This window comes from Xenopus laevis, chromosome 8L (genome assembly GCF_017654675.1).
Source record: "Xenopus laevis strain J_2021 chromosome 8L, Xenopus_laevis_v10.1, whole genome shotgun sequence".
NCBI classification, from domain to species: Eukaryota; Metazoa; Chordata; class Amphibia; order Anura; family Pipidae; genus Xenopus; species Xenopus laevis.
The window spans coordinates 69,668,126-69,694,424 of NC_054385.1; the positions used below are offsets into that span (position 1 = coordinate 69,668,126).

The following is a 26,299-nucleotide window of genomic DNA, read 5'->3' on the forward strand; positions in this document are numbered from 1 at the left end:
GCCTTCTGTGTGATCAGTTGAATAGGATTATTTAAAAAAACCAAAACATAAATAGTGTTAAAAAGGATCCCACTGAATTAGTGAGCTGTTTTAACTTGCAGAATTAAGCATGCTGTGCATGAGAAACATAGAGGGGGGAGGGTGGGAACACAGCAAAGGATGTGCCAGTATTCGTTTTAAACAACCATTATTAGCCCCCTCCCTGTAGTTATCTATAGGAAACTGGGAATGACTCACAAACACAATATAAGAAGCTGCGGGTGATTAAAGTGTTTCATTGTGCCTTTGGCTGCTTGCATAGCATGGCTCTCACCGGCTGGCTCTGAAGTGCTAGGAAGGCTGGAGCGGAGGAGCTTTATTTGCAGCTGCTCTCACAGGTAAATGTGTGCTTGTTCAGATTTGTCAGTGTGATGGAGAGTAATGTGGCACATTTTATAATGTTTTAACTATCTTATGTGAGTTTGTGGCTGTGTGTGGTGTCTGTACACTGGAGAACTTTATTGCTCTCTCTTTGTAAATGAGGATAGGCTATTGCACTAGATTCTATCTACAATTTTAACAGATAGTTGGTAAACAAAAACACCAGAGAACCCAGCATTTTCAAATAACATAAAGGAGCAGATCGTTAGGTTGCTAATTCTTGATCTTGCTGATATGATCATTCTCAAGGTAATGATGTAAAGGATGGTTAATATTTGCAAAACTTTCTGTGCTGCTACTTGGCGGTATTGGGAATTCAGAATTTTTTTATTATATTTATGGGATAAAATGTTGTTTTGTGCATCGGTTTCATGAATTTGAATTACAATTTACAAATTACACAGATGTACCAGAATTTAAAGCATTTTGTGGTTGGTGGGTTTTTTTTTTTTTTTGGTATTATTTTTGTCATTTTTCCTGTATTAATAACATCAGATTCAGAGACAAATGATGTCTTTGTGTGTTCTACCATTTAGGGACATTTTTGTTAAAAGGGCATTGGGATAACTAAAAGTTACTGGGCCATAGTAAAATCCTTTACTGGACACTCAACCATTCAAACATTTGGGAAGATGATGTGTATGAACACAATTAAAACTGCTTAGCAGTCCAGACCCTGGCTGGTTCCTTTATTAATGTTGTGATTGTGTTGTTCCTGTAACTCATTTCTATAATTGGATGAATCTTACAACATGAAAAATAATATTATAAGTGTAGGTGGAAATAGCTTCCCCAGATCAACTTAACACTGGGACTTTCAATAGCTACAGTAGTTAGCATGACCATGTTTACATTTTTCTCCAGATGGGTGGGGTTGGCTGGGACGGTACTGGGTGTTGCTGTGTTACTTTATTATAACAAGTTGTATGATGTGGTGGCATGCAGTGTGCTTGACTCTAGAATGTTGTCCATACGTTTTATAACCACATGAAAGGCAAAGCAAATGCTGACTGGGTAGATTTGATGTTTATAGGGTTTTTGTTTAAGGCAGGATGATTGTGTTTGCTTTTCTGGGAATGTAAAAGGCTGTGATTGGAGCACTAAAGAGATTGTGCAGATTGGGCAATTCACTTACCATTAAGCTGTTTTATTCATTTTATGGTTTGTTTGGAAACCATGAAAATTTAAAGCTGTTTGCTATTCTTCCATGCACAGTGTTTGCAGCTAAATAAAAGGTAGTACAAATCATTGTACTTTACCTGGGCACATTGATTGGCTTGTCAGAGTCCTAAGGGCTCTTACACATGAGCGTTCTGACCTGCGCTCCCCTGCGTTCCGTTTTTTGGCATTCAGCCGCAGGGGAGCGCAGGAATAGACGCAAGTCATTATTTGAAATGGGGCTGTACTCACTCAGGCGCGTGTAGGCGCCGAACGCAGGAAAAATGCAGCATGTTGCGTCTGAACCTGCGTTCGGCGCCTACACGCGCCTGAGTGAGTACAGCCCCATTTCAAATAATGACTTGCGTCTATTCCTGCGCTCCCCTGCGGCTGAATGCCAAAAAACGGAACGCAGGGGAGCGCAGGTCAGAACGCTCATGTGTAAGAGCCCTAAATGAGCTGATCTTTTCCCACACTTACACATTGGACCAAAATAGGCTAATCTAGCCGATGAGGAGACCACAATAGATGTCTAGTATCTGTTGAGGAATGTTTCAGGCGTTGCTTCTGTCCTTTTCTAAATGTAACTTTAAACCCGCCTGACGGACATCTGTGCGATCTTTGGTTAAATATCAGTCATGAAGCTGTGCGGTATACAGAAGAAATCAGAGACTTTTATCCCGCTCCCTATGTAAGACCAGCTTTAATCTCTTATACACTTCTATGTAGTACCTGTTTTAGGGCTTTGGCACCTCCATCTGTAGTAAATATGGTTGCCACTGACCTCCTTATATTTTTAATCACTTTCCCCATTAATTACATAACAAAAAGCATCATTTGTACTGGCCAAGTCAGTATATTGCCAGTAGTGACACAGTATGTAAGTACAGATGATCAGTTCCTTCTCCGTATTTAGCTACTTAACACACAATTCTATTTCTCCATATTTGCCAGTGCTTCTGCAAGCTTCTTGCACATTAACAGGAAGATTCTTGGTTCTATTGATACAACTCTTTTCTTGCTACTATTGTTTGGCTTGTAGAACCATGAACTTCTCAGAAGTCATTAACACCAACTGCAGAGAGATAGTGAATTAGTTTAACACCCAGTAACATCAGACAAAGGAAGCAGGTGAAGGAAATGAAATCACGTCCGACAGTGGTACATAGGTGTAAAGAACAGGTCTAGCGTTTGTTTTGTGGCCTTTGCTTTCAGCATGATTACACATAGATTTTCCTCAGGGATGCTGTATGAGGTGAGAACCCAGAGGAAATTAGGTTCATTTATTTTAATATGCAGGATGAAAAATCCTCCTTTTTCCTCCAAGCTGTATGTGTGTGTTTGTTTTATCTGTAAGCCAAACATTGGCTGTATCTACTGTACAGTTAAAATAAAGATTTTCTTCCATGTCCAGGGATACCAGAGATCACATGTTTGAGAAGTAAACCTAGAAAGTCATATTTTATTTGCTGTTGTTTGCCAGGAACTGAAGTGCAGCTGTTCACGCTGGAAGAATGTGTAACCAGAGCGTGTCGTGTCCATTCCCTGACAATTATGAAGCCGTCTTATTCCCCATTATCTACAGCAGTGTCTTTATAGTTGGTTTGCCAAGTAATCTAATAGCTATTGGAGTTATTATTCAACTAATCAGGAAGAGAAACATCTTGGGCATCTACCTGGCCAACCTTTGTGCCTCGGATCTCATGTACATAATTACACTTCCTGTCTGGATTGTCTACACCGCAAAGGAGGACTGGCTATTTGGTACCCTCACCTGCAAAATCGTGGGCTTTTTCTTCAATGCCAATCTTTATGCAACTATTTCCTTTCTTAGCTGTATAGCTACAGACCGCTTTGTTGCCATGGTTTTCCCACTCCGTTCCAGGATCATCCGGAGCATGAAAACTGCTGTGGTGATTTGTGTGACAGTTTGGCTAATCATTTTGGGCTCGCATTTTTATTTTTTAACCAGGGATGATGTTTTTACTTCTACCCAGAATGTGGAACTTTGTTATGAGAAATATCCCATGGAAAGATGGATGGCTCATCTGAATTATTTCCGAATTTCTGTGGTTTTTCTTATCCCATTGTTTCTCTTGGTATTTTCCTACTGCTCCATAATTAGAGTCATCTATCGAGCATCCACATTGGAAACAGATCAGAAGAGGAAGATAACTGGGCTGCTTATGTCTATGACTGCAATATTTGTGGTCTGCTACTTGCCATACCATATAGTCCTTTTTATACGTTCCTATGTTAGTGACTTTGACTACTGCAACTGTTCAATAGAGGAGAGAATCCGCCCTGCTTATCGTATCTCCTTTGCTCTCACCAGTCTAAGCAGTGCCCTTGACCCTTTCCTGAATATCTTTGTGAGTGAAGGAGTAAAGCGGGACTTGATAGTGGAAATAAGGGCTCTTTGGTTTTACCTGATAGTCCGGCGAAAAGAGAAAAGCAAAATGAGGTGTCTTAATGATGTCTGTGAAGGTAATGTTCAGAGGAACAGTGGACTCCCACACCAAACCAAAATGCAGTCTAGGCTGTAGATGGTTTTTGGGAGAAGAATTTTTTTTTTTAATGGAGATGGGACTATACTCCTGAAAGGCTGATTTCAAATTCATTAGTGTTTCCCAAGGAATTTAAATCTCTTCCAGAAACAGAACAAGCATGTGCAACCCAAACCCTGGATCTGATAACCACAAAGCTTCAGCTTTTATCAACTTTTTGGCACCTTCTTAAAAAGTTAGTTTCCATTGTTATGGTAACTTGGAATACTATGGCAACAATGGCCTTGGACCTGAATATGGATGAATATAATTGGAAAATGAGGGTGGACATAGACCCTGAAACTTTCTACTTACAAAGAGAACTGATCCTACTGTGTGTGGAAGACTATATATTATTCAGTAATGTATTGGCAATCTTATGGAAATAATAAGAATACAACAGACAAATAGTATTGCTGTATAATAAATTGTATTGATAACGCTACTAAAGTTCTTTGTAATTCTGAAGCTGATTTAATCACGAAACTAAGAAAACCTTTAGTCAACACAGTCCTGATTCCTGCACCAACCACAATCCTTCCTTCTACTTTCTTCTGGTTAGTACTTCTCTGAACCAACAATTAAGCGACAGCCAAGTAGTTGAATGCAGTATTACATTTGCTCCCATTGCCCTGCTTTTAATGCTTTTAACTTATGGCAGACAGAATTATGTCTCGTTGCTTTATTTTTCCGTGTCTCTTGCTGGCCATACATAGGCTAACAAGTTTGTCCCCTCCAGATCAAGTCAGCAGCTTATTGGCTGATATCCTTTTTGGCATGAGCTCATTCAGTTGGGTATATGTTAAATATAAAAAAAAAAAAAAACTGTGTGAACTTGCACTTCTCCACCCTACTTAGGCTCCAAAAATTTTTGCTAGAAGACGGTTAACTAATAGGGAAAAAAAAAATATATATATATATATATATATATATATATATATATATATATATATATATAATCAAAAATATAGAAGATACCCGCACTCCTTCACATGTATTTTTTCGCCGGGTGCTAGGTCAAATGTGGATATATAAAAATTTTTATGTATCTATACATCTATATTTTTATGTATCTATATATTTATGCACATATATCTTAATGGATGATGTCTTTCACTCGATTTTAAAATTTTTTTTTTCACATCTATGATATAACGATGTAATCGAATAATTTGATTGGTTATGATGTCCTTTCAGGGCGTCTCTTGTGGAGGGTTTGTGGGTATTTAAAGATTTGTAACACACAGCACTTTATCCTTGATAAAGACCCCAAAGAGGGTCGAAACGTTGGAGACACTGTGAGTTTTGAATAAAACATTGAATTTTTTTGGAACACGGAGTGCTGGTCCTTTCTACAATTTTTTTTATATATATATATATATATATATATATATTATATTTCAAGAGGACCCGCACTCCTTGGTTAGTGAACCAAAAATCTTTATTTTTCAAACTTGTGCATCCAACGTTTCGACCCACATTGGGGCCGTTATCACCCCTAGTGTGGGTCGAAACGTTGGATGCACAAGTTTGAAAAATAAAGATATTTTTGGTTCACTTACCAAGGAGTGCGGGTCCTCTTGAACTCTACATAAATACTTTGACCCAGCACCCACGTTTATGGAAGAGTGCAAGTGTCTGACTCGGGATATATATATATCTATCTACAGTATACACACACACACACGTCCTCTGCACTCAACCTTTTTGTGGTCACAGCCTCATTGCACCCCCGCCTAATGGTTTTTAAAAATTAGTGGAGAGCACAACTTTCCCTTGTTTTGATTTTTTTTTTTTAATATATATATATATATATATATATATATATATATATATATATATATATATATATATATATATATATATATATATATATATATATAAATCAGATTAATGTTGTAAAGAAGTCACACAATGCTCGGGCCATTAATTGACAGACAGCTATCATATGAAAGTTATGTCTGCTAAATAGTAGTTACAGTCTCCCACTGATATCAGATAGGCAATACATGCAGAGATATTATCGTTAGCTGACAAATCTAATCAACTGTTCTCCATAGTCAGGCCTGGATTTGTACAAAGGCCTAGGGCACCACGATCCTAGGGGCTGCACGCCACCCAGCCACATAACTTTATTAATGCACTGAGGACTACGCGCAAAACAAACTTTCCGTACCCACGCGGGCAGTCCTCGGTGCCGAAAGTGTGTGTGTGCATGCACGCACCTGAGGGGAGCAGGCAGACTGTGGATGGCCTAGGGGCGTCTGAAATAGAAATCTGCCTATGGTACATAAAAAGTCGGGACAATCAATACACGATCCAAAAATCATCTGAAATCAAGATTTGAATGGCTTTATATTTGCGTCTATTGCCAGCTTTAGAGGGGCAACTTGGAGTGTTTTGTTTTCTGCCTACCAAGCTATTCGATGCTAGATGTCAAGCCTATCCTGTGTGCTATTAACCTTAAAGAAAACAACAAGTTATAATTGCAACGAATACTCATGTTTATTACTGGCATCTGATACAAAAAGTAATAATCCTAAACTTTTCCCACTGACTGGGATCTTTCCTTAAATAATAAAGCTGCAGAGACAAAACCATAATACTTTGTGTCATAATTCTCTAGTGCTGTGGCTTTTTGATTGTGTAACTTCTGGGTTTTTCAACTGTCAGAAAACAAAGCTGCAAGCAAAATATAAATTGCTATGCATATTTGAATCTGGGAAACGAACACAAAGCCTGAGTTGCTCATGAGACCTGCAGTTGCGTCAAATTGATTGGGATTATCCAATCAATAGCAGGGATGGCCCAATAAACTAAGAAGGGTTGAAAACCAGCTATGGTTTTTACAGTATAACTGTGACTGCTGGTATATTGGTTAGGGCTGCAGTGAGCCACTGGTATTTTTAATTGAGTAGTTATGTGTATATATTGTTTTAAAATTTAAATTAAAGCAATTTATCATTAAAAAGAGTGATCTCTTGTTATGGGTTAAACTGACTGTGCCAGACTATATTTAAAATGGGAAGTAGATAAAATGCAGCTGCACCATAGCTGACTAGTTTGGATATTCCTGTCAGCACTGTATATCATTTTTAGTATGATATTGTTCCAAAGATGCCTGGCATTCTTTTTAAATGCATTTTTATCTTGCTACTGACATGTAGGATATAAGGTGCTTGAAACTGCAAGCTTTGGGGCAAATTTCAAACAAAGACTACCTTTAGCAATACATTAGCGTTTGGGAGTTGAATGGCATACAGTATTTGCAGAATGTGTATTTTCTAAATATGCATGGTTTCCTCTATTAAACCCTCATCCACTGGAAATACCTGCAAAGTGAAAGACAAAAATTCTGACAGTAAACTCAGTGTGAAATACAGCTGGAGCAAAAGGGTTAAGACTGGACAAGGACTGACCCGTTGATAGGGCTAATGTGATCATAGCACAAGAGCCAAATTATCACATCAGCGCACTGTGTGGAAGGCCACTTATGAATGATCAGCTGATAGCATGTAGTCATTTGTCTCCAGTTAGCCAGTCAGGGCCAGATTTACCCAGAGGGCGCCTGGAGGCCAGTGTCCTCCATTGGCCCCTCCATCCCGCAGGATTGCGTGCATGTACATCCTTTTTGTACCGGAGCACTAGTGCTTGGTGCTCCGGACTTAAGTAAATTACCTGGGCGGCATGCTGCCCCCTAATTTATGGCGTCCTAGACTCAGGCCTTTGTGGTTTTGCTGCAAATCTGGGCCTGTATCCAGTCTCCAGTTAGTAGTTTATTTTTTTCAGGCTGAGAGAGGCAGATCCACTCCGTGCCCCATCTCCATTGATTTGAATAAGTTTCAAATAAGTCAGCCCAAATATGCGATAGCAGTGTTTTTCAGGCCGACCTTCGCTCTGCCCCAACGTTATTGCATGCAAGAGGACCCTTATCAATGGAAATGGGGCATGAAGCAGATCCACTTCTCTCAGCCTGAAAAAAATACGCTGGCCAGTAACGGCTGCTTTTGGCCTTAGGTGGCCATACACGGGCCAATAAAAGCTGCCGACAGACCGAGTTGGCAGCTGATTGGCCCGTGTATGGGGCCCTCCGACGGGCTTCCCCTAATCGATATCTGGCCGAAAGTCGGCCAGATGTCGATCGAACGGGACTAAAAATCCCGTCGCATCGCGGCCGCATCTGTTCGCTGATGCAGTCCCGCGATCCGACTGGCCGTTACCCATCGTTGGGATCTTATCGTGAGCCCTAGGGTCCACGATCGGATCAACCCGATATTGCCCACCTCTCCGTGTATGGCCACCTTTAGGGATTGAGAGAATCCTTAAACAGGACAACTTCCCCCCAAAACTTTCTTGCTTTCAAGAGATAGTATGACCTTGACCAGGAGAACTCACGGTGGGCCCAGGTGTCAAGGGGCCCTCATGCTGCTAAACATTTGGCCTATTTCATAGCCATTCCCTATTTCTATGAGACCAAAAAGGCTAAATAGATGGAATAATAGATAATAGTATGTAAACAAGAGACCAGGAGAATAGAGGTTGAGTGAGGAGAGGAAGAATAATAGTACTGAGAGTGGGCCCCTTGTGTCCCAGTCCGACACTGTACAGAGGTTCACACCAAACAATGTAAACAGCTGCCTTGGTGCAAAAAATAAAAAAAAAATACAAACAAAAAATGAAAAAAGGCAAAACAAAAATTTGGCAAATAAAATTTTTAATATTTCATGTAACTGAAATCCTACATTCCCCTTTTATTAAAAATATCAAGCCTTCCCTATACTCACTAGTACTACAGTGCAATTTTTGTTTACCAGAGGAAAGAAGCCTCAAGAAAGGAATTGCCATTTCCACTTTCCTAGTAATATTGCAGGGACTGTCTGAGACTTGTTACTTGCTCATTGGGAACCACAGACTGATCACATGATGATGGCGTGAGAGAGAGACTGGTTTAGCTTCAGTGTGTGTGAGAGTTGTGGTGTTGGAGGGAGCTTGCATGTGAGTGAACTCTCTCTCTCTCTCTCTCTCTCTCTCTCTCTCTCTCTCTCTCTCTCTCTCTCTCTCTCTCTCTCTCTCTCTCTCTCTCTCTCTCTCTCTCTCTCTCTCTCTCTCTCTCATATCTATATATTCTCTTTGGAGAAGGTAGTTGTTACTGTGTATATCACACTCTTCTAGTGTGATTGGTAGCTCTATTCCTGTTTTCCAGTGGTGCTTGTAGACTAAAACAAACAAGCTTACTATCTAACACACAGCTTACTATATAGGATAAGCTGTTGTCTTAGCTGAGCTGCAGGCTTTATACAGTAAAGATCCCCATAGACGCAAAGATTTCTCTTGCCAAAAGACCGATTCTAGCAAAGTCCGACCAATCCTTCGAAATTATCGTGCGGTTAGTGGGATTCGAACGATCGTACATCTTACAATTTTTCGTCCATCTGTCAGAAAATTGCATCGGTCCCAGTGCAATCTATCTATGTCTGCAGGGACAAGCAGGCAGCTACCCTTTATTTTCCTGGCAGTATCGCCTGAAATGGTCTTTTTAGTTGATGGACAATTCGTACGATCGTTTTGAGATAATCGTGGTCTCACGATGATGATAGGATCTTTTAAAAATCTTTACATCTATGGCCAGCTTAAGGTGACCGATTCTACTTTCTGTGGATCTGGGAATTGTAAAATGATGCATGGTGGGAATCCCCACTCCCAAATGTTTTGCCTAATTAAAGAAAATTTATCCTAAACAAGCTTCTAATTTATATTAGCAATGTTTATTAGCAATATTCATTTATTTCTTCTGGTTGTGAAATCGGTTTTCCTCCAGATCGATTACCCAGCTGACTTCTGCTACATGGTTTTAGGAGTCGGAACTAGCAGGAAATAGAATGTTAACAGCCAGACAAACTAAAAGCATTGATGTTTTGTAAATTACATTGTAAAGCTGTTTAGGACTGCATTTTCTTTAAATTTTGTTAAAAGCAGTTTTATGGCAGGCATCACCCTTAAACTGATCAACTGACTATTGCTGTGGCTGCAGTAAGAGCCCCTGGGTATTCACTATATGAACACTAAGGGGCAGATTTATGTAAAATTAGAGCTCACCACAGAAAAACTCACCCACTTCCTTTTCATTCTTATGAGATTTTTTAAGAGTATTTATCAATGGGTGAAAGTTAAAGCTAGGGCTACATGAGTCGTATCTCAGCCTTTGGAGAAACACAGGCTGAGAATCCGCTCCACTACTACTGCCCAATGTGCCCGCACCTGGAAACATTACCTCCGCTCAGGTGCACACAGATGTTTTTTCCCTCCTGCAATTTACATTATTGCCGGTGGGAAAGCATTTGTTGTCTGCAGTAGAACAGATTTTATCGAAACAGAGATTTTGCACTGGCTATAATGTAAATCACAGGAGGGAAAACATACGAGTTGCTTAGTTCTTCTGAGGTAGCCCGAATTTTCTTCACGAGACAACTGTTGTACATAAAAAAAAAAAAACAGGCTTTGCTTCCTAACTCGTAGAACTTTTATACACACAATGTAATACAAGGTACAAAGTTTGCTAAATGTTTAGCTTTTTACTGGTCACTTGTTTTAAAGCAAAAATCTTATTGGTTAATTGTCTTATTAATACATAGGCGGTAAGCTTCTTATTCAAATGTTTTTATAATAGTCCTTTGACAAGGTTGTTGCCCTTTTTAAAATTTATCTTTATTTTTTCTTACAGGTAGTTGCTAAAGAAGTCCCCTATGGCGTGTAATCAGAGCTGTGAATACTCAGGCAATTATGAAGCCACTCTATTCCCAGTTATCTACGGCCTGGTTTTCGTGTTTGGCCTTATTGGCAACTTGGCAGCTATTGGTGTTATTGTCCAACATGTGAAGCGTGGCAATGTTCTAGGCATCTATCTGGCTAACCTCTGTGCTTCAGACTTAATGTACATTTCCACACTACCTGTTTGGATTGCTTATACAGCGAAGGAAGATTGGCTTTTTGGGCCTTTGTCTTGTAAGATTGTGGGCTTCTTCTTCAATGCCAACCTCTACACAACAATTTATTTTCTCAGCTGTATAGCCATGGATCGTTTTGTGGCTACAGTGTTCCCTTTCCAGGCCAGGTCCCTAAGAACTATGAAAAGTGCACTGATAATATGTGCTTGTGTTTGGCTGATCATCCTGGGCACTCACTCTATATTCCTTGGCAGAGATGAACTGTTTCGCTCCAGCCAAAACGTACAACTTTGCTACGAAAAATACCCCATGGACCAGTGGATGGCTCGTATCAATTATTTCCGTATATTTGTAGTCTTCCTCATACCCCTGGTGCTTTTAATTGTATTCTACTGCTCTGTAGTTAGAGTGGTTCATCGGAGTACAAGCTTAGAGAAGGAGCAGAAGCAGAAGATTATTGGCCTCCTAATGACAATGATGGCAATCTTTATCATCTGCTACCTCCCTTATCATGTGGTGCTCTTTATTCGCTCTTATATCAGTGATAAAAACATGTGCACATGCTCTCTGGAAGAAAAAGTCCGTCCAGCTTATCGTATCTCTTTTAGCTTGACCAGCCTCAGCAGTGCCTTGGATCCATTTATTAATATCTTCATTAGTGACAGCATCAGGCAGGATCTACTTAAGGAAATTAGGGCAGTGTGGGCAGGTTTTAGAATTTTACGTCACCCTCGAGATTCTTTAAGAAGGAGGTCATCAAAAAGGACAGGATATAACACAGTGTCCCACAACATAGAAAATGACAATCTTTTGATTGACCAAAAAAGGGAAGAAACGGTTTTGTGAACATACTGACAAAAAAATGTGAGTCCTCTGCAAATTAGTAAATGTTCCATGTTGGCCACTTAATTCCCCTCCCCCTTGTTTCTGAAAAGGCTTTGTAGGTACCGCACATTGGCCTTTCCCTCAACTGTGAAATCCTTCATTATAAGATCTCGTTTTAACTGTGCATTTTTTTTTTTTTAAATAAAAAAAAAAACAAAACATCACACTTTTAAAGGAAGAACAGATAAAACAGTTGTACAATGACTTTCCTCCTTTTATTTTTCACAAAGGTATAAAGCCAAGACATTGCTTGTAGACCTCTGCTAATGTGTAGTTGTTTTCATTGAACTCATGATATCTGTGCAGGGTACATACGGTTTTCTCCCTAATATCTGCATTTTCTGTACAATAAAATACATTTTATTAAATGATTTAGAAAACCATGTACAGAGGTGGGAACTTTTACCCAGTGTGAGAGGATGTCACCTACTCATGCATGAACATTACTTTCTGTACCCTAAAGCATGCATTCCTTCCATGAACCATATAGCCAAACTGAGCAGACAAACAATGTGTAGGCTTTCAGAAAGCTATTTATAAAAAAAAAACAAAAAAAATTAAAAACTGCTTACTAACGATAGCCGTTTATTTTTATGGTGGCCAGTTGCCCCCTGGGCTTAAATGGCTTTGAAGAACGATAATATATATATACTGTAGCTTCAGCTGCAAAACTATCAGAACTTAATAGCAAAGGACAATGTCCAAATGATGCAGGAAGCACAAGCAGGTGTGTGACAGCCTTTATGTACTGCTCATCTGCTACTTAGTAGTCAGCTAAGTGTACTGGCACACAGGATGTTTTTTTTTTGCCCACGGTAAATCTGTGCTACCAAGGACAACAAAAAGTTGTCCTTGCTTTCCTTCCCACCAGCAGAATTGTAAATTGCTAGCCAAAAAGCATATTCATCGCGTAGTAGTACAAAGCTGCATTGTGAGGCTACTTAAGAAAGCACGGTGATGTTTTCCCATGTGCATTTTAAATTTATGCTGCCGGGAAAAAAACACCCACAATGACAAAGGTTGACTACGGACGACAAAACATTACAAGTGCCGGCATTCTAAAGGACTCTCTTGAATATCTGTTCCACACTGCGCAAAAATAAAGAACTGTGAGATTTAACATGGAAATAATAATAAATGTTTGTAAAATTCATTTCATGGGGTTTGCATCGAATATTTCTAGAGTGGATGTGTATCAATACTGTCAAAACAAATCTGCATCAGGACAGGCTCAGAGATTAAGACTAAGAGGAAATTGTATTTTGCCATCTACTCAACAACCAACCCTCAACTGAAAGAAGTTTAATTTCATGTGTTTTGTCCTTTCTATAGTTCTAATCACAGATTGGACAAAGGCTGGCACCTCCACATAATATTACAGGGATTGTGCATAGATATGTGTATATAGTTGCATATAAAGAACAGCTGTGAATTACTCTTCACTGAGATTAATATAGCCTGCTAAATTTACAAACACTGTCAACTATACTCCTACTAACATTCTAGATTTTCTGCCAAACTATTAACTACTGTTAAACACGAGCTTAGCACTGCTAAGTAACAGTCACCTGGCATCAGACTCTTCTAGCCCTTTATCTACTAACACAGGTTAAGGGAATCTGCTCCAGTGTAGCAACTCATCACTAGCTGCTATGGTTTACTACACTTAGTCACTTCTGTTAGTAATGAATCACACAGGATTGTTTAACTTGTGTTTTCTTTAGGTTTCCTAATCTTCAGGGTTTTCTGCATTTGGTAAGAAAAACATGAATATAGTGAACATACTAATCAACAAAGAACCTAGTAATATACTAAACACAATGCAGATTTGGTTTGAGTATGCAACTAAAGTTTTTTTTTTTTTACCAATCTTGGTTTAGGGAATGGCTGTCTTCTGTGTTCTCTCTCTCTTAAGTGGAGCTACATTTGTATTTCTACAAAAGCAGTAGCCCTTGTTATCTGCAGGGTGATTTCTTCAGTATGGATTTGCAGCTATGGGTTATGTTATTGGGCACAGCAAGAAACTCAAAACCAGATGTGGCCTTTAAGGACCAGCCAATCTGCTCTCTAAATGCTCTACTTTGCGCTCAAAGGAGAGGGTTGAGATACATGCATACTGCAAATGTTTTAGTCACCAGTGAAATGTCACTGATGGTTTAGTTAGTGTGCCAGACACTCAAATATTGCACTTAAAAAGCTAACAGCCTCTTTAACATTCCTTAACAATAATATGCCTCTCTCTAGAAAAACCCTATCTACAAACAGGCATTAATATTTGTTTCCCTGCCCCTGCCTTTCAAATGAGTGTGTGCTTTTATTTTCACCACTAACAATCCTCCCTTTAAAAGAAATTGTTACCACTCAAAGACTTAATGCAATATCTGGAAGATTCATCTTACAGTAATGGTTTCAAAACTGATGTTCCCACCTAAGCCTGGTTTCCAGTGCATGGCTAATTGCTTTTTTATATGTATATAAAAATTTGGCTGTAGATATGTTATGCATGTTCATCAGATCCATATAGAGTATTAAATATATCTGCCCCTGTATAGCCAAGACTGAACATGAATGGAAGTTTACCGATGAATAAGCAACCATTTGTAAACCCTTAGACTTGAGGTTGCAGGACAAAATAATCCGGGCAATGCATAGACATAAAGGTTTAGTCCCAAACTATGGCAGAAATCTAGCTGTGCATGTGTGGAAAAGATTAATTCTGCTTGTTGTCTTCTCCAGGTCTCACCAAAGGCAGAAGGAATAGCAGTGGAATGTTCCTCACTGTTTTCACTTTTTCCGACCACCTCCACTGGGTCTACGGTCAGACTCACGCTTTATGTTACTTTCATCGGTGGACGAGGTAGTGAGAAGACTCTGGCTCCACCGGGCAATCTCTGCATGTTCTGAGACACATGTGGTTATCGCAGTAATCCAGTTTTTCATCTCCTCCTGCAAATACACATTTAAAAAGGGAAATATAAAATACATGTAAATGCCAGAGATGCCAGTTTACAGGTCTCAGACAATTACTAGACGGGAAACATGCAGAAGCAAATTGATCAAATTACATTAGCAATGTTTAATTATGCTTTGTAGGTGCTTTGATGCACATGATTTTGAGCCACTGTTCTGGTAAAATACATTTGTATCTGCTGGAATTACAGTGAGTGCTATGAAGGACTGTCATATGAAGTGATCCTGTAAAATGCTGGTTGACTGCTATGCAATGCAGTACAATGATGCAAAGTGTGTGACAACATTCAATGTTACATTCTTTTTTTGAGGTTTTGTGACAAGCCTGATCAATATGGATATTTCTTAGTAAGGAATAGATTTGCATACATGCTGAAATGTTGGTAGATATGTGCAGACATTTCTTTACCTCATCTTTTGCTTGAAAGAGGGATTCCCTACCATCTGTTGACCTACAACAGTAAAAAAACTGGTTGTTAGAAGATTGATGCCACTGTACCTGTTGCAAAACATCTGATGACAAATACCTTACCTGAGTTTGAACACAAATTTCTTCTTTTTGTATTCACTGGCTACCTCACAGGAGGCTCCAAGCAAGTTCAGTAGGGGCTCACCACCATGTGTGGCCCCTGAGCTCTGACTCTTTGCATCCTTGTAGACCCCGATATCTCCTTTGTTTAATACACAGTAAAGATTTACCCATGACCTGTGTGTGTATAAGAGAATATATAAAATTAGAAACGAGTGGTTTACAGTGCAGCAAATTACACCACAAAGAGACAAATAATATAGTAGTTTATGATAAAGTACTGGGTGGAATAGCATATATCCAGCAATTACTGTTCACGCAAACTATATTTTTCCCATTGTTTTTGCTGCTAGGTTCCGAGCAACATATTTTGTTGCAAGATCCAATTTAGCTGCCTGCTTATATTGCATAAATGGTAAATATATGCATTTGTAAAGTAAAGCTTAAATCTCTCTCTCGATATATATATCTATAAAAAATGATAATTCTTTGTATCAGGTCAGCAAAGCAAGTACAGCATAAAGAATAGTTCTATAATATGGAGGCTAAATAGTACTGAGGATCAACATTCTGTATTTCTGAAAGATGATTATGTAAGGAGAATGTAAGCCTTTAATTATAGATAAGCACTTTCTGTACCCAAAAAGGTCCCTTTTTTCAGGAGGTGATGCTCAAGTCACATATCTGTAATTTTACACTTTTAGTGGTAACCATTTGGAAAGGGCCAATGAAAATGTACTGTCCTTAAAATTTGGTTTAGCCACAGCATAGCTCACAACAAGGTTAACGAGTATCTATAATAGTAAATAAATATGCTTTGGTGCAGTGGTTTGCATCATACTAGAGCCCCACAGTAGCTGTGAAAGTAATCACAGAAAGTTCTCATTGTTGCAGACAAATACTTCTGGTCTTCGCCACAATACAGACCTATTTGAAGCCTTTTTACTTGGCCCATCCAATTCATGTTTCCTGAACAGATATCCTTCTTGTTGAACAGTGTGGGTGGGAGGTGGTGGAGGAGGAGCACTGCTCTGTGCTGGGGCTGAACGTGACCTTCGTGCCTCACCAGGAGGTTGGTTAGGATCTTTGGGTCGAGGTCTTCTCCTTGGCTTTGGGCGATCTCTGGCCCGTGGACGATCTGGTCTTGTTGTTCTTTCAGGAAGTTTATCTACCCCATTGGCTAAACGGGCAGGAGAATCTCGGCCCTAAAGAAAAAAAAAAAAAAGATATTGGCATTACTTACATACCCAGTTCTTTTTTTGGTTTGGAAACATAGGATACATATGCATTGGTGAAATAGACAGAATACTACTTAGCCATGCTTGAACATTTACACATTTCATACATTAAAAATTCCTGCAGGTCATATATGGATGGTGACGGTCTTTTCTTCCACTGTACGAAGGGCATGGACACTGGCAATATGAGAAAGTTAAAGAATTTGAACCATAATGGATGAAAAGGGTGCCTCTTCAAGAAATGCCAAACCCCTTATTTAGCCTGCAGGAAACATTTAATTAAAGAAAAAATATAGCCATGAGCTCATTCTGTCTTATCTAAAAAAGATGCATCTGAACATATCTTATTCTACAGATTAAAGGAAACAATGATACTCCTACAAAATATATTCCAAGATCCCTTATGCCAGGGGTCCCCAACCTTTTTTTACCCCTGAGACAAATGTAAAAAAAATGGTGGAGAACTACATAAGTATGCAAAAAGTTCCTGGGGGTGCCACACAGAGGCTGCAATTGGCTATTGGTAGCTCCTATGTGAACTTGCAGCTAACAGGAGGCTCTGTTTGGCAGTACACATGTTTTTTTTTTTTCTCAATATTTTTATTAATGCGTCATCAAAGAAAAGGTATTACAATAGAGACAATTTGTCCAATATAATTTACAAGTCATAAATATTACTCTGTTACAATATCTCTTATTGACATAGATTCTCATGACAATTTATATAACAAAAAAAATAACAACAAAAAAGAGCAATAACCGTAAGGTGTAAACAGAATGTAAATAATAATAATAATAATAAAAAGAAACAAAAACCAATGCCTCCTGGTATCTCAATGCTAGCTATATGGAAATGAGTGAACGTTTCATAAAGTGTTACCTGTTAGACTTACACTCCAAGTGTGAAAAGGCCAAAATAGTATAGACCCATCCAATCATCCAATTACCCAAAGCTATTCCTATTGCTTTATCTATGAACTACTATAAGGATAGGAGGTGATCAGGTAGATAACCATTATATCTATAATCTATCCACGGCTGCCAAGTTAAGCAAAAAGTTTGATACTTATCTAGAAGAATGCTAGTCAACTTTTCATTAGTGAAAATCCAATCTAGTTTAGCTTTTACCCATTCAACTTTCAAATATGGTGACTTCCATGACTTAGCAATTGGATGCTAATAGGATATTATTTAACAAGCGGCCTTGGGTCCTTGATACCCCTTCAGGGACCGCTCCCAGAAGAGCAACACATGGGTCTCTTTTCAGGTTGACGCCTAGGACAGAAAAATCATGGTATAGATCCTAATCCAATACCTCACTATAAATTGTTTATATAGAAGAGAAATGGCTCCTCTCAGTGTAATCCCCCCCATGGCACCATTTTTCATAAAAAGAGTAGAGCCTCGCATGGGGTGAGCCATGCATTTATAAAATGAAGAATTTGTAGAGCTCGAAAACTCTCTGATTCTGGCATTTGAAAATGTTCTTTAAGACCCTCCAAAGTATAGGGTCCTCTTGGTGTAATTAGGGACTTCACCGTATTATGGTTCTTATGGGTCCACCATGTAAACTGATTTTTAGAAGTCCCCAATGGGAAAGAGGGGTTACCCAGTATTGAAGCAGCTGGAGTATATAGCGTTACCAGAGCTTGTTGAACTAAGGGATTATCCCACATTGCAAGAGAATGGTGGAAACAGGGGCTCGTATGCTTCGGTCTGTGAGCTTTAGGCAACCATAAATAAGTAGATGCATCATATGGGGATGTATAGGTATTTTCTATATGTACCCATTGGGGGGGGTGAAGTAGAGCTGCTAAGTAATAACTCCTAAGATTAGGTAAACCCAAACCTCCATGTGACGTGGATCTATATAATACTGTTCGGCTAACTCTGGGAGTCTTATTGTTCCAGATAAATTTAAGAATCTTGGAAACACATTTATTCAAATTGCCTAGTTTAAGTGGAATGGGAAGGACTCCAAAAAAATATAAAGCTTTCGGAAATAATGTCATTTTGACTGTCCAAATCCTACCAATCCATAAAATATGGTATCTTCCAGCATTTGCCCGATTGTATGATAAATCTTAGGATAATTAGCTTGATAGAGCGAATCATAGCTATTGGTTAGGGAAATACCCAAAAAAAAGAGATTGCAGATTTCTGCCATTGGAATGTAAAATTAAGGGCTAAAAGTTTAACTACATCTTGGGAAAGACCAATATTAAGAGCTTCAGTTTTTTCTGGGTTTATTTACAATCCTCAAATACCCCCAAATAGTGACAGTAAACTATATAAATTCGGTAAGGATGTCATTGGTTACGTCAAAAACAATGTCACATCATCAGCAAATAAGATGACTTTAAGTTGGTGATGAGTTTTGACATCTAAGCTCTTAATATTGGTGTTTGCCCTAATAGCGATCGCCAAGGGTTCAATAGCTAAATTGAATAGCAAGGGGGCACCCTTGGCGAGTCCCTCTAGAAATAGGAAAAACCTCTGATAAATTTGGACCAATATGGACTCTGGCCGTAGGTTTTGTATAAAGAGCAGTAACCCATTTAAGAAAGTTATCACCGAATCCCCATTGAAGCAATACTGTTCTCAGATATGACCACAGAATAGAATCGAAAGCTTTCCTAAAATCAACCATAGCTTGCCGCGATATCTGTTTAGCTTGGGAGATTAATAATACTAAGCGTCTAACTGTATCAGATGCTTGACGACCCTTCAAAAACCCTACGTGGTCTTTGTGTATTAGTTGAGGTAAAAAGAGCTCAATCTAGTTGCGAATATTTTTGATAAAATTTTTTTATCCATGTTCAGCACAGAGATGGGCCTAAAATTACTGCAGTCTGCAGGTTCTGATTAAGGTTTAGGGATAGGTGATATATATCAGCTAAGAGTGATTCTGCAGTAAATTGTGCTCCTTGGAGGAGTCAGTTAAACATCTGAGTAAGGTGGGGGGCCAGGATATTAACAATTTTTTTTATAATAAATGGCTGAAAAACCGTCTGGCCCTGGTGTTTTAGTTTGTAACAAGCTAATGGCAGAAATTACTTCTTCTATTGTAATCGCTGCTTCCATAAATTGTTTATGTCCTAAATCTAATGATGGAAGTTTATTCTCTTGGAAAAACTGTAACATCGATTTCTGTGAGGGTTTAAATGGGTTAGACTATATTATAGTATGTGGCAAATTCTTTAAAGATTGTCTCCAGAGATCTGGTTATCTTGCCAGATGCAGTTTTAATCGAGATGATTGGGGTAAAGTCTAATTTATGTGTAAGTCTACGTGCTAATAATTTCGTTGGTTTCATCGATTCTGTATATAGTCGTTGCTGTGACCATCTCAAAGATTTTTCTGCCCTTAGAGTTAAAGCAAAATCTAATTTAGTTTTGACCGATTCAATTTGAATTTGTAATGCAGGAGCAGGGTTATCTAAATTCTTAGCTTGAAGGGTGTACACATGGTTTTTATGCATCTAAAGCTTTAAGCCAAGAATTCACAAAAAAGCACCTGCTTTGAGGCCACTGGGACCAACATGTTGCTCACGAGCCACTGATTGAGGATCCCTGCCTTATGACGATAGTGTAATGCAACCCTCTCCCTCACCTTGTTCCATCGAGAAGTGATGGATTATGGGACTTGAAGTTCCAGCCCACGGTGCAAAGATTCTCTGGAAATAGAGGGACTTCAAGTCCCAGAATACACCTTTTCACAAAAGAAAAAGGTAAGGGAGAGGTTGCCTTACAGAGAGAGTAGGGGGATGGGGGAACTGGCAACAAACAAAGAAGTATGTCTCCTGTCAACCTGTGTGAATATCTGTTCAAAAATATAATTGATATTAATTTCTGGAAGTTCAGATACTGTTTATGCACCCTTTCAACAATCCCACTGAGCTCATGTCGAAATGGTGGGTATATTTTCAACAAGTGATACTTTAAAGTTTAAAAATGATACAGAGACAGTTAATTATCTGTTTTTCAGATAAAGGTATGTGAGTAAATTCATCTTCATTATCTTACTGCAATGAAAATACTGTTGATTCAACCCTGCCCCTTCAACTCCACAATATATCCTCTCCACTATAATGCTAAACCATAACTGGTAACAGCAGAATAGGTTATACAGGAGCATTGCTAACAAAACAACTGAATATAACATTAGAACCATTAGAATGAATAAAATGAGCAAAGAATCATGCTGGAAATGTTGTAATTGAGGATAAAAAAAACAGACCCACTACCCATTATAGTAGCCTAAGGGGATCATATATTGACCAACCCCTGTATTTTAGGGTAATGACAACTAATGATTTTGCCACAACACTTATCTGTGCCCCATGGTGGTCAGCCCTATATTATTATGACTGTTACCATTATTAGCCATTGTGCTGGCCATGATTTATTGTTAACTATACAAACAATCCAATATGATACTAGTAACAAGAGGTTTTTTTCTAACTCTATTTTGTGTAAAAAAAAAAAAAAAACAGAAAAAAAACCCTCTAGTGCTCTGGAATCATCATGGACTGTTTGGGGAGTTCCAAGGAGACAATTAATCCTCAATCTAGTAAACACAGAGGTTGTGTAGACTTTATGGGGTATGGGCTCAGTTAATACAAATTCTGTACAAATAGCCATCTCAAATTTAAACAAACTTGATGGTAAGCAAACAGTTTTCTATAAGCAAGATGCTTGGCTCCATGCTGATATATTGTTATTGGTATTCTGAAAGGTTTTACTATTGTTCTCAGACAGTTAATAAATACACCAGGGGGTTGATTTATCATGCTGTGTAAAAAGTGGATTGAAACATTAGCAGTGATGTTGCCCAGAGTAACCAATCAGCAATCAGATTTCAACAGTCAAGGTGGCCATACAAGCAGAGATCCACTCCTTTGACAATGTTCCCAAACTAGCAGCTCTTTAAAGAGATATCGGGCCAATCCAATTGTGGGCCCTAGGGTCCAACGTTCAGATTACAACGAAGAGAATACAGGAGGTCGGAATGAGGACTGCATCAACAAACTGATTTTTCGACACCTGGCTGATTTGGTTGCTATGATCTGATTGGTTGCTATGAGCACCATCACCAGTAATGTTTCTTACCCACTTTTTACACAGCATCATAAATAGACGCCCCGATGTTGCTATTGAAATTGAACTCTTCTCTACTTCTACAGTCTCTCCATAGAACCCATGTACAGTAAAGGAAAAGTTCAATATGTTTAAAGAATAGCGAAAGCACATTTCAAAAACATTTTTGATCCACAGCGGGGTTCAGAGATTTAGTTTTGTCAAACTTTAGTAAAATGATTTGCTCTTACACCAGGGCTGTTCTGGAAAGCTTCTTTCTCTTGTAGCTGCTCCACGATATCTGCCAAAGTAGCTTTTCTAAAGAAGCAAATAAAGTAAGTTATAAGGTAACATTCTGACCTGAAACCCAAGAAAATTTGAATATGTACATTAACCGATTATGGTGTTTTAGGAGAATAAAGGGTTATAATTCTGCCCCTCACTTCCTTAAGCACAGAAAATATTTAAATTGTATCTTCGTTAAATCCTCCTAATACACAAAACACTGATCCTATCATCTTCCCTTATCCTCAGGCACCTATGTCTCCACAAAAACATACCATTGGGCCCTTGATTGCCTCTGTCATTTTTAACTGGAAGTTAGCTTATTATTTTTTTCCAAATACACTGTCCTACTTATAAATTACATTTATATATGTTTTTAAAACGCCAGTGTCAAAATTTTGCTGCTATTATAGACAAAGCACTAAAAATCCTCCAATTGAACAATACAAAAACACTTATCAGGCCACATCTAGATTACTACAAGGTCCTACTCAGTTCTCTTTCTCTACTTTGTCCTACATTCTGCTGCCTCTGAATGCACCAATCCTACTGCCCACTATCTGCTGTGACCCTGTGTAATTCCTTCACTGTCCGTTACATTTCATATTAAATTTCACACTGAAACGTAGTAGAAGGCTCCACCATGCAACTGTGATGTTGCTTTTTGCTCAGTAAGAGAATCCTCTTGTGCTTGGTCTATAGCAAGCAAGTACCAACATTCACAAAGGAACTAAAGGTGGCCATACACGGGCCGATAAAAGCTGCCGACAGACCGTGTCGGCAGCTTATTGGCCCGTGTATGGGGCCCCCCGACAGGCTTCACCGATCGAGATCTGTCTGAAAGTCGGCCAGATCTCGATCGGATGGGACAAAAAATCCCATCGGATTGCGGCCGCATCTATTCGCTGATGCGGTCCCGCGATCCGACCGCCGTTAGGCATCCTTAGGATCCGATCGTTGGGCCCTAGGGCCTACGATCTGATCAGCCCGATATTGCCCACCTCAAGGTGGGCATATCGGAGGGAGATCCGCTCGTTTGGCGACATTGCTAAACGAGCGGATCTCTCAGTGTATGGGCACCTTATCACTTGTTGTTCAGTAATTTGTATCTCTGGTGATATTTTGTGTAAAGCAACTATTTAGCACTTTAGAAACAAATTGGCGCAAATAACAGTGACTTAAGAGCACCTGCATCTTAGGTTAACGGCACATGGGGCTGGGAATCCGATTTGCTATACTTGGATTTTGTACACAGGAAGAGAAACGCCAATCTAATCTCATTTTCTTGAAAGAGGCATGCTGCTGGCTTGTGCCACAAACATGGAGTGGATTTTGGTACAAAAACTTATACATTTGTGCTTTAATCTGCTCTCTGTGTCTGCACACCGGCTGACAGTGTGTCTGTCAGACACACAAAGGAGTGGATGAAAGTAAATATGTGCTATATCTTGCATATTTAAATTAGAAAATGTTGCCTTGTGGAAAAAAAGTTGTCTTCAGCTGCTGCAAACATTCTTTAATTTCATATTCTTTAGCTAAACTGAACCTAAACTAAGGATTTGGCCAAATTAAAACCCTGCAAAAAGAGATATGATTTGATCCTTACATTTAATACACTTAATACTCTTTCCTTAAAAACAGGCAACAGTTAGCATTTCAATCTCAACTAATAAGCAGGAAGCACAAATTAGAGTTAATTTCTTACCCTACTTGCTTCTCGGGTTCAGTCCTTGTATTGTCTTGTTCGATTGTATCCTGTCTTTCTGTTCTCCTCTCATGCCTGTCTCTTCTCCTCTCAGACTGCTCTTGTTTAGGGGTTTCCTGCTCACTGGATGCCTGCCTCTCCAATCGCTTCTCATGACGATCTCGCCTTCTCTCTGGTGGCTCTTGTTTTGGGGGTTCCTGCTCACTAGACTCTTGCCGTTCCAATCTTCTTTCATGCCTGTCCCTCCTCCTCTCTTGATGACGACTTCCCTTGATTTCTGGTTTTTCCACAGTCAGGCTAGCCATTCCCTGTGCAACTTTGATTTCAGACTTCTCTGCCCTTTCTACATCATGCGTTGGCAATGGTTTATCTACTACCTTGGTCTCCACATGGTCCATCTTTGGCTGTAGATGTTCTGGCTTTATATCCTGTCGAGCATATCCAACCCGTGTCTCTCCCTTGTCAGTTCTTACCCTTCGGATCTCCTGTTGACCCCCATCAGGGATGGGAAGAGATTCTTTTTGATCCAATTTTGTCTCAGAATTCTCATATATGGTTTGATGTGAAAGAGGGGAAGGGCGAGTAGAATAATCAGTTGTGTCTGGAAAAACTTTCCGGCCAAGAAGAGGTGTTGCAGGCTGCTTATTTTGCTCTGCTTTTAGTTTCTCCAACTATTAGTATACATAAAATATGAATGTAGAGATATCTTTAACATTTGAAAAGGGTATTTTTAAGATGTATTAGAAATCACACATTTGAATTCTTACTGTAGTCAGGCGTCTCAGCGAACTAAACCTCTCCTCCCAAGCTGCAGCTGTTTTGCGGAAGGCCTCATGTCTTCGGATGAGCTGCTCCACCTCATCCACACTGTTGCCAAGCTCAGGGCTTTTAACAATAGGTTCCTGAGCAGTCAGCCAGGCATCTGCTACTCCAGCTTCTTGGGCAAACTGGTGAACCTCCAACACTATACACAGAGAAGAAAAAGATGTTGGCAGTGGGAATATCGAGAATTATATAGGCAATAACCTACCCCTTGTTGTAAGGCTATTAGTAGTCAACAAGGGATGAGTACACATTAAAACCACAAGACTGAAGGCTAAATTGTTTTTATTCAGGTGACTTCTAATATTTATTTGGTTAAAACGTAAGGGTATATTGTTTTTATTAATACAATACATATTTTCAGTGAGTCAAGAGTGGGTCAAATAGTATTTGTGCCCAAGGCAATGCTACTTGGCCTGGAATTCCACACTCACTATCTATTATCTTCAACCCCTCCCAGCTAATTGCTCCCCTCCACCACTCGCACAAACCCCCCTGGATGCTCACTTACAAATCCACTCACAACCCCCAGCCCCAATTAGTCCATTTCATCTCTGTGTGCAAGACCTAGTCTGAAACATTCACTAGAGAGGAGGAGAAGCAGAAAGAGTGGAGAGAACAGCTAGGAATAAAGCTAAGTTTCTACCCAACTGTCTGGCATCCATAAGTGAATTCTAGTTTTGCTATACTTTGCACTAGGTTTTTCACTAACAGTTTTGTTTTCTTAAGGTGGCCATACAAGGGCCAATATATATACTTATATATAAGTAAGTCTGCAACTTACTGGGCAGTGTATGGTGCCCTCCGATGGGTTCCCTTAATCGATATCTGGCCAAAAATCAGTCCGATATTGCCCACCTCAAGGTGGGCATTTCGGTGTGAGATCCACTTGTTTGGCGACCTTGCCAAATGAGCAGATCTCTGCATGTATGGCCACCTTAACTGTTGCTGGTCGGTTGCTCTGGGCAACATCACTGGTAAACCTTCACTCCACTTTTTATACAGGATGATAAATAGACCCCTAGTTGTATATGTACTTGGTCATAGGCACGCCTCTGTAATAAAACTACTTTTGGAGAAAGTACATGCCATATGCTACAGATGTATGTGGCATGGCTGCATGCAGATTTCAGAGCAAAAGTCTCAGACTGTGAATAAGAAATATTAATCTGTCATTACAGTTTATAGTCCTGCTGAAATATATTAATTTGTGGGAAATGAATAGTTGTACATTTCAGTTGGAGAAAAGGCATCTATTAATTTCCATATATAATATTCCAAATTAATAAGGAAGGTTCTTGTATTTCAGTTCTGCCCGTGCTACATATGTATCTTGCATCTCCCACGCATGCTTTACAGAAGCATGTACAAGGAGTGTGTGGGAGCTGTTATGGTTTCCATGGCAATTCTAATTAATGCTTTGTTGGATGACATAGGGGTGCCTGCTCATATTCTGCCTTCTGTCAAGTTCGAAATTAAATTATATATTCAGGGGATTAGTATTTTAGAAAGGCACAAAAGCAATAAACTGCTAGTGTCCTTAGGCACTAATGTAGCATACAGAGTACTTACTTTGTTGAAGCCACTCCCAATGTTTGTTCCATTTTTCCAACATTTCCTTTTTCTTTGCCATTAACCTGTCCAAGCTCTGCTTAATCTTAAATGCAAACAATGTTAAATAGGTCAAATAAAAAGTGTATTGGTTAGAATATTATAGAA

At 39.2% G+C, this 26,299-nt stretch overlaps 3 protein-coding genes across 5 annotated transcripts in view; 2 read left to right on the top strand and 1 right to left on the bottom strand.

The window, feature by feature from the left end:
• Positions 1-283: 283 nt before the first annotated feature.
• On the top strand, positions 284-12,501 carry XB5959819.L (Novel 7 transmembrane receptor (rhodopsin family) protein L homeolog; the record flags this gene model as incomplete). Its single annotated transcript, NM_001095547.1, is given in 2 exon segments — positions 284-377; positions 10,846-12,501. A coding segment is annotated over 1 exon segment (1,047 nt). The 3' UTR covers positions 11,915-12,501.
• LOC108698613 (G-protein coupled receptor 4) lies at positions 398-4,569 on the top strand. Its single transcript, XM_041572935.1, has 2 exons — positions 398-669; positions 3,062-4,569. The coding sequence occupies exon 2, from the start codon at positions 3,093-3,095 to the stop codon at positions 4,122-4,124; it is 1,032 nt and encodes a 343-aa protein (XP_041428869.1). The 5' UTR covers positions 398-669; positions 3,062-3,092; the 3' UTR covers positions 4,125-4,569.
• LOC108698614 (spectrin beta chain, non-erythrocytic 4) overlaps positions 12,150-26,299 on the bottom strand; it is a 62,789-nt gene continuing 48,639 nt past the window's right edge. For all 3 annotated transcript variants that reach the window (XM_018230231.2, XM_041572934.1, XM_041572933.1), the window contains 8 exons: positions 26,153-26,237; positions 24,526-24,722; positions 23,759-24,429; positions 22,020-22,086; positions 16,380-16,657; positions 15,456-15,629; positions 15,333-15,375; positions 12,150-14,899 (listed from right to left, as the gene is read on the bottom strand). In XM_018230231.2, the coding sequence (XP_018085720.1) occupies positions 14,738-14,899; positions 15,333-15,375; positions 15,456-15,629; positions 16,380-16,657; positions 22,020-22,086; positions 23,759-24,429; positions 24,526-24,722; positions 26,153-26,237 (1,677 nt within the window). In that variant the 3' untranslated portion in view covers positions 12,150-14,737. The remainder of the gene's footprint in view (positions 14,900-15,332; positions 15,376-15,455; positions 15,630-16,379; positions 16,658-22,019; positions 22,087-23,758; positions 24,430-24,525; positions 24,723-26,152; positions 26,238-26,299) is intronic.